The sequence below is a fragment of the Ooceraea biroi genome, chromosome 11, assembly GCF_003672135.1.
Source record: "Ooceraea biroi isolate clonal line C1 chromosome 11, Obir_v5.4, whole genome shotgun sequence".
Taxonomy (NCBI): Eukaryota; Metazoa; Arthropoda; class Insecta; order Hymenoptera; family Formicidae; genus Ooceraea; species Ooceraea biroi.
In genome coordinates, this window is record NC_039516.1 from 8,656,719 (window position 1) to 8,670,351 (window position 13,633).

At 31.7% G+C, this 13,633-nt stretch overlaps 1 protein-coding gene across 2 annotated transcripts in view; it reads left to right on the top strand.

Annotated features, from left to right (window-relative positions):
• The window catches only part of LOC105276648 (ankyrin repeat and ELMO domain-containing protein D), a 51,630-nt gene extending 39,219 nt beyond the window's left edge, over nucleotides 1–12,411 (top strand). Inside the window, exons 3-7 of one of the 2 annotated variants that reach the window (XM_011334439.3) lie at nucleotides 1,639–1,810; nucleotides 5,812–5,873; nucleotides 8,189–8,321; nucleotides 8,522–8,633; nucleotides 9,796–9,936. In XM_011334439.3, the coding sequence (XP_011332741.2) occupies nucleotides 1,639–1,810; nucleotides 5,812–5,873; nucleotides 8,189–8,321; nucleotides 8,522–8,633; nucleotides 9,796–9,894 (578 nt within the window). In that variant the 3' untranslated portion in view covers nucleotides 9,895–9,936. Of the gene's footprint in view, nucleotides 1–1,638; nucleotides 1,811–5,811; nucleotides 5,874–8,188; nucleotides 8,322–8,521; nucleotides 8,634–9,795 lie in introns of both variants that reach the window. The other variant, XM_011334438.3, reaches the window with a different exon arrangement.
• The last annotated feature ends 1,222 nt before the right edge of the window (nucleotides 12,412–13,633 follow it).

The window sequence follows — 13,633 nt, forward strand, 5'->3', positions numbered from 1 at the left end:
CACGGTAAACCATCCAGATAATCGACGCGGATTATGTATCATCCATTATTTTCTTCTTCCTTATAATTGCCTTGCCTTGCATTGCATAACAATTGCATGGGCAATTGCTTCACTAATTTTCTCATGTACATCCATCAAATGTGTTCCATTTACCCCCTGTCGTTTAACACACCTTAATAGGTGCACATCCGCGCTTATATGTCACCATTTATCAAATCTTTATTATCTAAGATATAAATCGATCGATAAGATTAAAATAAGAAAAGGGGTTTTCTTAACGTATCGCGAACAGTGTTCCACGTTTACCCACCTTCTCCTTAAGGAGTTCGCTTATTGTTCAATACACAAAAAAACATAATCTGAGATAGCATTATATATTTTTCCTTATTTATTTATAGTTATTGAAACTAGTTTTGTTAAATTATGTTAGCCTATGTAAATTAGCTCGTTAATTAGAAATATCTCGAAAATTTAGAAGCTTTAGCTTTTAAATAATAAATTATTCGACATAACACATAAATAAAGGTGCCGAATTCTTTTCAATGCAATATATTTTTTTCATACAGCAATAATATATATTTTTATACACATTTGTTTCGACATTCTCCCGATCTTTTTCCCTTATTCTCTTCTTTATAGATTATGTTTTAGGACTGTACGAAAATGTAATAGACCAGACTGGATTTACTTTAAATTTAACGAGTCAATATACAATTATACGGGAAGTACAGAAAAAAGATATCTCGCTATCCAGTTTCAATGTGTTAAACTGTGCGGAAAGTTTTTAAGTATAATATAAATAGGATAACTTTTAGGGATCAGTAATTTCAGAAAAAAGACGAAGCAGATATAATGTTCGCTTCGACAAATTAAATTGTATGGGGTTGACGTTGGGAAACTTTGCACATCATGAAAACGACAGATTGTAAAATTACGACAGGTGACAGGCAGCAGCTACGTGCGCGCGACAGACAGATGCGGGACTTTTTGCTGTCCACTTCCATCATATTTTCCAGTTTTGTATATATAGTGTGTCTCATATATCCTACAAAATATTCTCTCTCTCCCCCTCCTACCCTCCTCTTCCCTCTCCATCCCTCCTCCCTTTTTCCTCTTCTTCTTCTCTCTATATCATTCTTGTCATATCTTCTTTTTTTATTTTTATCTCTCTCCTCACGTTTTACTTTCTTCTCCTCTCTTCTTTTCCTTGCCCTTTCTTTTTACATCTCGTTTATCTTTTTTCCTCATTCTTTCTTCTTTTTTTCCTATCTTTCTCCCTCCTTTCTTTATTATGCTCTCTTATGTTCTTTTTCATCAAAAGCCACCACTACCACTAGTAGTAGATGTATAGTTTAGAAAAAACTTTCCATTGGTCAATTCACTAAAAAATGAACTACAAAATTTCTTCGCATAAAACATTTATTTATTCTCGTTTTATGTTTAAGTTCAATGATGTGGTAATAAATGGCACATGTAGGGTCACTTGTATCTTTTGTGCAGCATTATCTATGCAGGAATACAAGATCATAATAGGATTTAATTATGACAGTAATAAGATTTAAATTGAGTTGTTCGATATAATATAGAGAAATATACAAATATGCGAGGGTGTAATGATTAATGATCTGATTTTTGCAGATGCCTGTTCGTCGCGGTCGACGCCAAAACCGAGACCACCAACACCGACGGATCGGCCAAATATCACATTCCATATGTACACGTGTCCGCCGGATTATGCAGAATGGTATTGTCTGAATGGCGCCACGTGTTTCACCGTGAAAATCGTTGATTCTCTTTTGTACAATTGTTTGTAAGTATTAGTGCATATTTTCCTTTCTTCACGCAATAAAAGTGAAGTCGAGCGGTTGACCGACGATGGATGATCTCCACACCGAGTGATGAAACTCGATGTGGAATTTTCATAGCGGCAGAAATTCCTGCGGATCGAGTTAGAACATCCCAGACAGAATCTTTGAAAAAAAAAACAACTCGATATATGCGGGAACGCGTACGAAAGAGCATTATGGGGCTTCAAATTCTTAGGCCGGACGCCTTACTATGGCAATGCGTCCATGGAACAATTGCAACGTGGCGGCGTTTCGAAGCGTAAAAAGCCCACCCGAGGGTTGTGCACCACCGTGCAGCCAAGTTAATCTCCAACCACGCGACCTCGACACGTACGTTGAAATTCTTGTCGTCTTTCGTGTCCGGCCGCGGCTTTCTTCCTTCCGTTACCGTTTTCTCTCGGCTTCCATTGGAATTACACCAGTGATTTTCCGTGTATTCTTTTTATTCGAGTATAAATATAATGTAGTTAATACTAGCACAAAATTAATATTTGAAATACGTCTAAATCGAACAATGTGCAAGATTCCATCGAACGATTGAAGTAATCGGAATAACACACATTCATTCATGTTCATTCGATCGTGCTGTTTCCCACGCTATTTGCATTGTCGACCGCACAATTCGATTGGCCTCATATCCCTCTCTCTCTCTCTCTCTCTCTCGCGCGCGCGCACGCATGTTCGCTCCCTTTTTCTAACTGAAATTAATTAATATTGTATTAGTATATGATAACATTTAAGATTAGCAACATTATCTTGCATCAAATATTTCCTTTACTGTGAATTTTTTATATCATTATATTTTTTTGAGAAAATATATTAAAATAATCAGGATTGGGTACCTTCATTTTTTTCTATAACTTTAAGTTAAGTTTACAGTTAATGATCCAGAAATTAACTAAGTTTACGTTAAAAGTTACTTAAACAAAAATTAACTCAATTACAGTTAAGTTAAAAACTTAACTTATTAAAGTTGAAAGTTAATGAACATATATTTTTTTGACTGCGACCAACCATTTTCACACGACTTTAATATTGATGAATTATTTTAACTTGTATAAAAAAAGTTAATAAGTTAATGTTAATGCATTTAAAAATAACTAGTTTAAGCTAAAAGTTAACATGTTTAAAATTAACTAAGTTAAGGGGTTAGACCAGTGTGATCGACCGAAAAAAATAGGTAATATTTAAACGTGAATTGTCGGAGAAATAGAAAAGCTAGAGACTTGCGGTTTGGCACTTTACTTAAGTACATCATAAAGGTATGAAATGTGCAAAATAAAAAAAATTAGTTGGAATATTGTTTATTAACATATTAAGAAAAGTTGATTTTTTAAAACATAAGTAATCGGTGTCGACGATTCCGCCATATTGGATGGTCTGGAATAAAAGAAAAAATAATATTATTAAAGTATATTGTATTCTCTAAGCATTGACCGAGGATTTTTGCAATATCATTGTTAGTTTGCAAAATATTAATAAATGAATTAACAAGTTTGGTGCAAAAACACGAACCAAAACTTCAAAAATTTTTTTCCAGTCAAATTTCAAAACTTTTTGAAAAAATCTCGGTCAATGCTTAGAGAATACAATATACTTTAATAATATTATTTTTTCTTTTATTCCAGACCATCCAATATGGCGGAATCGTCGACACCAATTACTTATGTTTTAAAAAATCAACTTTTCTTAATATGTTAATAAACAATATTCCAACTAATTTTTTTTTTATTTTGCACATTTCATACCTTTATGATGTACTTAAGTAAAGTGCCAAACCGCAAGTCTCTAGCTTTTCTATTTCTCCAACAATTCACGTTTAAATATTATCTATTTTGTTCGGTCGATCACACTGGTCTAACCCCTTAAATTAAAAGTTAATAACTTTTTAACTTAACTTTTAACTATTTAACTAATTACTACCCAACCCTGCAAATAATAATCGCAATGCGTGTATTGGGCGTATTCTTTTATTTTTTTCAAGAGAGATAATTTTTTAGAAACATCAGATCTTTCTTTAGTATATTGACATCCCGTGACGTCCAGTGAGACGTAACAAAAATTTTGCATACTTACGTTAATGAGTAAGCACTTTACGCGTGACGTATCACATTAGCATCTCTTTAGCTGCTATCCTTATTGTCGCGAACGTTCCTAATATCAAAATTCTCTAACTGTGTATTTTGTTGGGCGACAATGTTTCTTAATTCCTTAATTGCAAAAATGGCTCTATTTTAATCTCTACAATGGAATATCTCCTCTTATGGGGCATAAATAAAAGGTATAAATAAAAATAATTAATATTAAAGTATATTAATATTAAAGTTATTAACTGAGGTTACTAAGAAGTTATTTAATTGATCCAATTGATCTCGTTATGGCGGCACAATAATTATACCTCCACTCAACTAATTGTGAGTACCTTACGTAAATATACACGATCCGTCTCGCTGTCCGTTCTTCACTTATGAACTTGACACGAAATTACTGTATTTTTTTAAATAAATTAAAATTAAAAATTAATAGATTTTTTTTAATGGTTAATTTTATTATTTTCGCAACACTGTGTATGTACTACTGTGTCGACGAGTAACTGATTATTTGGTGTTGCAATTTTCTCATAACTTTCTCACAATTATTTCATTAATGTTCTGTTATTTTATCTAGCAAAATAAATTACATCAATTGCTAATAAATATAAAAACTAAAGTAGCATAAAAAGATTCGTATAACATTGAAATTGCAAAAGGCATTGTAAAAATCAAAAACTTTTGATTGATGAAATTGATAATAAAAGAGATTGTTCTCGTTTCATCGGTTTAAAGATAAACAAACAAGGAGAGAAAGGTGCATATGTGTTCTACTTTTCCACTTTTCGCGCTCTCATAATCATCTTGAGAATAGATAATTGGTTGAAGAAAAGATGTCACGATGTCGAAGGAGAAATTTTCAGATAATAGTGATGATAGATATAAATACCATATAAATGCGAATGCTAAATTCAATATGATAACACATATATTATAATAGTAATAATAATACAGCATCGGGTGATTACTTACATGACAAATAACAAAACAATCGAAACTAGAAAAGTGGAAAGTGAATATATATAAATGAAAAATCTGAAATTTTTATTTTTCTAAACAAATGCGAATGTTAAAACAAACTTTCAAAGAGCGCTAATGTAATACAAAAATCTTGGTTTTTTTTGTTTGACATATGTTATTAAGATTATGAGCCTAATAATATCCAAAAGATTCATCGCTCGTTATTTAGTAAAAAGTTATTAACAATTTAGAGGCAACATTGAATATAGATTGACAACAAAAAATTAGTTTTTAATTTAATATTTTACATTTTATAAATTTTATATTTTTAATAATTTAAATTTAATATTAGTTTTTTTTATATGGCTGTTACTATTTACATTGCACACACGAAATCTATCTCTTATCGCTTAATATTTTTGACACGAAACAGGATTTGTAATTGTATGGTTTCACATGATTTCCACATTTTAGAGAAAGAGAGAGAGAGAAAGGGAGGAATTACAGTTTACTGTATAATTAGGCAACAGGATTCAAACAAATATTATTCTAATTCGTCCTTGTTAGAATTATATTTATAAAAATAATTTTTTATATATTCATAAAGCATACAAATGTACTTGTGTACTCACTGATTCGAATGAGAGTTTACCAAAATGGGATTATTTGCGCGTATTTTGCCTTCGGTTGATTGCTCTGCTCGCAAGGATCAAATTGTTGGAGAACCGTTCGACGAAATTGATTGAATAAATTTATTTAATTATTACGTAACTAATAATTCTTTTAATTTTTCAGTTATAATTAAGCCAAATTGCCATAATTGGACTTTTAATATATAATTTAATATATAATTTAATACCTTTTCTGATTAATATTTCGAATTCAGCTTACTATAACACTTTTGTGCTTTGCAGATGCGCCAATGGATATATCGGACAAAGATGTGAATTTAAAGATTTAGATGGTTCCTATTTACGTAAGTAGTCTTATTTCTCTTTCACATATTTGTTGTACTACAAGGAAACCTATGGAAGTATCTTGTTCCAATTTCGATAGAACTTGGAACGTTGTAATGTAGATCAAAATAGGAAACACATATTTTTTTATACGTGCTTATCCGTACTTTCAGGGAGTAAAATATTCCTTTAAAAAAATCGACTTTTTCTATCGGAATTTTTATATCGTCGAAATTATTATTATTATTATTATTATTGAGAGATAGACGAAAAGTTTTGTAATGAAAAATGAATGATTTCAATATCAGTACTTTACAATGACGTTTCCAGATTTTTTAAAAATGTCATAATTTTTAACATATCTCCATTACTCCATCCTATGCTTTTTAATATAACAATTTTGTTTTGATTAAATAAAAAAACGATATATATCAATATCAGTAACTGCTATTGATTTCCAATTATTTAATACTTACATTATTATAATGTGCATAAATAAGAATGTATATAAATAAACAATATTTTTATACATTTTATTATGTTATACATATAAACAATTGTTGTATATACACATTTTTGGCTTCGCCACTCCTACACTTTAATTGTTGACTTTACGTCGGACACTAATGTGTTTCTTGATACACGCATAAATAGTTTTACTTTCAGTGAGTGTATATACAACCCAGTAAGCAAGAAATATTAAACTAACGTTTTGAAACGTTGATTTTATGTTCAAATTATAAATGTTTCCACGTAATATTTTACAAATGTTTTTAAAATATTATTTAGTAATATAATATTTGTAGATATATAAAAATATTTTAGAAATATTAGTATAAATATTTTTTAATGTTGCTTTTCAGTAAACGAGAAACATCAAATAAACGTTTTAAAACATTGATTTTATAGATATTTTAATGTTTTTACATAATGTTTCATGAATACTTTTAAAACGCTATTTATAAATATTCACCAAGCGACCGATAGATGGCCAGGCCAGGCATGATGTTCTCGCAAGAAATATTTGCGTTATCACCTTATAAATAACCATCCGGAAAACCGATCCAGCACTCTTTTCTTTTTCTTTTCTTTTGAAATCATTATTGCTTGAAGTGATATCTCATTCCAAAAGAGTAAGATTCCACTACACGAAATTTAGAGAGTAATTCATAAAATATAAAAATCTAGTTTTTTACAAAAATGTGACTTAACTCCGTCTATCTTTGAGGCACTGATATATAGAATTGATAAATATTTTTCTGATGGTTTCTGAAATGTTTTTTTCCCGAAAATTGTTGAAAAATATTGCTTATAATAGAAATAAAATATTAATAATAATGTTGCATAGATGTTAAAATCAATATTGTCTTAACGTTGATAAAATGATAACATATATTTCATAATATGTTTATATATCATTACTTTATAATATTATAAAAACGTTACTATATAATGTTAAGAAAATATAAGCACATTATTATTTGCAACAATATATTACTTCTTTTCTAACATTACTGAAATCTCTAGATGTGACTCAAAGTTTATTCACTATGATGTTGTATACAACATTAAGAGCTACATATTTAAAAATGTTACATGTTGTCAAATATCATTGTATCAACGTTGCAGTAATGATTTTTTGCTTACTGGGAATACATATTCCTTCATAAAAGTTAAGAATCATATGATTATTTTTATATATAAACTAATTAGTTTCATTACTGTTGTTGTAATTGTTATTATATTAAAATGTTATGTGATAACATACGCTGCATATCTGTAGTAATCGTCATCTTTTATTATGAGAAAGTTCCAGAAAGGTTGCCGATGATGTATCAAGCGGCGACGGATGGAGCGTGTATAGAGTTGTTTTCATTTAGTTTTTAATAAATCCGTCTTTTTGTGGCATTGTGATACAATGGTTGATACAATGAATTCGGCATAAAATACCTTTTCATTTGGACAAGACAAAATTTTTATATTAAAAAGAAAAATGAGAAGTAGTGGGAGTATGTTAAAAATTGTGACATTTTCAAAACCTCCGGAAACGAAATTGTAAAATACTAAAATTGAAATTATTCATTATTTTTCTTACAAAATTTTTGCCTATTTTTCATAATCTCGATAATGTACTGTTCCGAAAGGAAAAATCGATTTTTTTTAAAGGGGTGTTTCACCCTCTAAAAAGATATGTATGAGCACGATATAAAAACATACATCTTGTCAAAAACATACGTCTTATATCTTGATCTACATTACAACATATTTCAAGCTCATTGAAATCGAAGGGTAAATTATGTGAAATAAATAAAAATGACATTCTTCTCTTTAACAGCTTCAAGGCAACGAGTAATGTTGGAGACAGCCAGCATTGCCGGCGGTGCCACAATAGCAGTATTCCTTGTCGTTATCATATGTATAGCGGCTTATATCCAGTGTAAGCGAAAGCAGAAGGAATTGCGGTCGAGGTAAAGTAATCTTCTATTGTTACCGTGTTTCATTCGTAACGTGATTTTTGGTGTATCCGACCAAATATACATCACTCGCGGCTTCGACTTCTTTCGAGAAGTGAACACGACGACGTCATCGGTATTCGGATTCTTTTACGAATCATGGACTTGTGCGACGAATGTTATTATGTTCAGCTTTGTTTTTCTTTTTCTTACAGCAACAACTGCGTCGACACGGTAGATGGTCCTGGCCGAGATCCAGAGTTGAGGCCATTCAGCAGTCGGAGCCGCTCGCTTATGATCTTTATGGCTAAGAATCCCAACAGTTCGGTAAGAAGAAAGACAATGCATATATCAAGTTAAACTTATTTTATTAAATTTCATTGAAACATAAATGTCAACTAAACCAAATCTGACGATGATTTATAATAGATCAAAATAATAAAACATAGAATTAAGTTTGATAAAATAGTAGAGAGTAATAAAAGATGAAGTAATTACAATGTGTGTGCAAATTAATTCAGTGTCTATTTTCCATAACTTTATAATATACTTTATAAACTTTATAACGGGTTCCATCGGGCAGCTAATGATATCCTCGCGGAAAAAACGGTTTTGAGTCTTCAAGACTTTTTTAAACCTCTTCTATTGTCTTAAGATGCGTATGAATCTGATAATGTCGGAGCGAACAGAATAGGTAATGATCCGACAGGACTAAATCTGGTGGATGAAGGTGGACGTTGCATGAAGGAATCCCAGCCCAAGGCATAGATAATATCCTTCGACCTACTTTGCAACTATTTACGATTTTTTCCATTCAGGATTGTCATACACCAATTTTTCTCTAATAATTCTATGTAAAAAAATCACTTCTTTTAAACCGAGTCAGCAAGGATGTGGCCGTGTCGAACCTTTGTTGCTTGTTTTTTGGGCTAAATTCATGCAAATTCCATTCTCTCCTTCTGAATCTTCCCCAACTAACGTAACCGTAACGTAAACGTATAGATATGTATTGATGAACAATCAAGTCGCCGTGTGAGCTCTTGTTGAGTTTTCATCGACCAGCTGCTCGAATACCATCTTTAAACTTTATTGGATGGCCAGAACATTTTCGATTTAAGAGATCTCCACTCCGAAAGCTCCGATACTTTTTATGGGTCACATCAGAACAAATCATTTTCGCGGCGTCAACAACGTTCTTTTTTAATTAAAATACAAAAATAATGTAACGTCTCAAATGCTTGTTTTTTTTGCATGGCATCCCAATCGTATTCACTATTTTTTATGAGATTGTATCATCTGCTATGCTAAGTCATATGGAGTTTTAAAAACGTAAAGACCCGCATTTGCAAAATCACAAAAGGACGAGAAAATATTTAATTTAAAAAATGATGTTACAAGACATGAAATGTAAAAGCACCGAATTAATTTGCACACAGACAATTTGAATATATTAAAGCAAATAAAATATTATTCATAAATATCTTCTTAGTCGACGATAGAGCAGACAAGGATGCCGAATTGGAACTGTCCTGAAACGGAATCAATGCGGATGGCGTCCATCAGCGAGAGTAAACGCTCGGACCAATAACGTACCACACGACGCGCCGCCGTAACGATACAAGACAGACCGAAGAAACCATTGTCGAGTACACTGGTCGTAACGGGAAACAGCTGAGGATAACTCGAGATAGCAGCGGCCTTTAGTAGCCTTTAAAATAGCGACCTCGTCAGAATAATGCAATTATTCGACGAATAATTACACACAAATTTAACGCGCAACGCTAAAAAGATAAGCCAAGATTGTCGAAACAAACGGACACAACGACAATACAGTCTCTTTTCGATCGTTCCGTCGTTACATCGAGACATTCCCGAGTTGTCGTACTTGAAGTTCCCTTCGTCCGCTTCATCGAAAGGATTCAACGCTCGCGTTGATTGTCGCACCTCGTTGATTTCATTGATTGTTTCGATGAACCATACGGGAATTCAAGACTTGTACGAAAATCTAAAACAGAAAAGAAAGCCTCGCATCTGAAGAATTTGTGATGTACGAGACATTTCCATAGATTCTTCTCGAGAGATTCACGATTGTCGAGTATATTCGTCTTCGCGTAAACGCATTAGTTATAATAATAATAACTGTCATTGTCTTCGCTCATTTTCAAAAATGAGGGGAAGTGCATCGGTCATAAAAAAAAAGTAGTGCCTTTCTAACTCTTGTTTGTAAAGAAACAGAAGGTAGCCCGCGCGGTATTGTGCTCGGTCGAGCATTAATAAGGTCGAATAGAACGTTTATCTCTCTTATTTAAAAGGATAGCGTATTTGCGACCGGCGTTATCGAATTAACGAGTAACCGTGTTACGTAAGCGCAGGACGCTGACACGTACCAATAACGAGATCTTGTCAAAATTAATCAGCCGCGTAGTATACTATAATAACAAATGTAAAGATGCTGAAAGCTTTGATGCCCGATGGGTACGACACTCGAGACTCGAATTCCACGCGTTCGTTGCGCTTCACGAGAAATCTTCATTTCTGATTTAATTGTCGATCGAACAATTATGTTATCCCATGATAGATAAACTGTGCGACAGCACTCGCTGCGAAGATTTCATACGAAGATTTGATCGCGGTTTACTAGTTTGTATTAGTGCTCTTAGGTTCTTCCAAAGAATGTTCGTGAATGCGATCGATTGATCGTACCATCGGTATTGAAGAGTCGATAAACATATGTGTCTTACATAAGAATTTCTCAGATTTAAATCTAGATTAAATCCGTCGTCTTACCAGAGAGAGAGAGAGAGAGAGAGAAACGAGAAAGAGAAAGCAATAGTAATAATCTCCTAAGTTATCTTCCTAAATATTTTATTGGCGAAATGTATTCCACTAGAAATTCCTAACAAAATACATTTTACCGATAAAAGCAAACACACTGTCCATTTACCAATCCGTTAGAAAGCCTATATTGACGTCAGATCGCCATCCGGCGTTAGTACTATTATGCATTGACGAAATATTTCCTGAAAACACGCTTCGAGATATCGTTTAACTAAATCTTAGGCATACAGATGACGTACTTGTAGTGATTTAATTCTTCATTTCCATATCTTTTATTAAATGAGCAGTAAAAGAAGAGAGCACATTAGAGTGTAAAATGCTATTAGAATGTTAAGTACGCTAAAGTGATAAACGCAATACGATTGATTCTCTACATTAATCCTCCGATTCACGATAAAGAAAAGCTAGAATAATCCAGTTTATTTGCAAAACAGATATAAAATTTTTGTTTCGCTCATTTCGTTTCGACAAAAACGAGACTACCAAACGATACGTGTACACATGCATATATTATTCCGCAAGATAATTATCTCGATCAATTACCATCTCTCATTAATAATTGTCATACAAATGTCGAATTGTTTGAAAAAACACCGAGAAAAGTGAAAAGTTGTATTAATTAATCCTAATTTATGTCGATCGCGCATCCGTTTTTCGTTACTTATTTATTAAATATAAAAGATTCGAATTATCTCTCTGATTACATGTGTATAATTGTGACGAGACATTTAGTTATCATTTTCCCTGTGATATTTTACACATATTGGCTCGAGAACCTCTTGAATTTTTCCGTACGATTACTCTGTTTATAATCCATATGGCATTAAAAATTGTACGTTAACAAAACCATGTAAAAATATACAGTGGGATTAATATGTGTATTTGGAGATATTTCTTTTACGAGGCTGGACCTCTTTGTCAGTTTGTCTCAGCTTCTTGTGTAAATAGTAAATTATTCTACATTAGCCCTATGTCGTTGATAGTATCAATTATAAAAACAAAAAAAATAGAAAAGTAGCTAACAATATTTTCGTCGAATTACATCGTTGTACCGCATTCATTCTGATACCTCGTTGTATCGCGGCGCGTTACGCTTCAAAAAGATCCGAAATACATATTTTTATAATTATATTAATCCGTTAAAAACAAAATACACTTAATAACGACGGAGAAAGTACCAAAGGACATCGGAACGACGATTCAACGACAATTTGTACATTTGTAGATACTCTCGAGTAAAGGGAAAACTTCCAAACGCTTTGTTTCACATTTTTCGTATTATTCACTCACCTCGTCATTCGTCGCTTCGAGACACGTATATTTAGCAATAACAACAAATGACTTATTCTATTCATGCTATTGAAAAAAAATTCTTATTGTAAGGAAAGAGAAAATGTGTTTGTAATAAGAAACGTGAACGTGGCCTAAGCATTTGCAAAAATAAATACAGATAGTATTTTATAATTTATAAATAGTCTTCATTACAGAAGTATATACTAATTTAATTTCCCATGTTTTATATTATATGTGGTTCCTAATTTATTATTATTATTATTATTATTATTATATTATTATTAATCATCTTCATCATCGTCATTATCATCGTCATCATTATCATCGTCATCATTATCATCATCATCATTATCATCATCACCATCATCACCATTATTATTATTATTATTAATTATTATTATTATTAGTTATTATAACTATCAGTTATTAAAAATTATTCTTATTATTATACGTATCAATGAAAAATTATTTAATAAGAGTTCGTTTATGAGAGTGTGTGCGAATATGCAACAAATCAAAGCAAAGATTGGTGATGTGTGATTGTGTGTGTATTGTGTTGCGTCCAAAATGTATATTGTCAAGCAAAACCATCGATGGATGACACGAAAGAAAAAGCGTTCAGTTATTCTTGATTCTTCGAGCTATGTTTGGAAGATAATTCTATTCAGTACTTTATCGGTAAAATTGTAATATATTGAATGATATCTCAAAACTCTAGCATCAACTAATATACATGCATTTGTAAATTAGTTAGTAAAAATGACGAATGTTCTGTATACTTGCATATATTATATTAAATTTCCCTCCGATTCCAGGTATAGTTCAAACATAATTCGATATAAATCATGTACATATAGGTGTATAAAAATTAAATTAATTTAATAATATCGCTAAAAACAGTCTTATAGCAGGCCATAACAAAAATTCTCTTGACTTTCTTTGGTCATCCTAAATATGGAGCTAATCATATCGATTACTTCTGATAAACCGCTTAAATATCTAAGACGAATTTATATTAAACGCTTAGCGACACTTTGAACTTGTGCGAAAACTTTTCACACTTGCATTCGAATATATTATCTCCCATCAATACAATTAGATCCTGATTACAAAATTAAATTTCTCTAAAAATTTCATTAAAAGAAAAGCACTGTATATAAAACAAAAAATTGAAATTGATACAGAATATCCGCCAA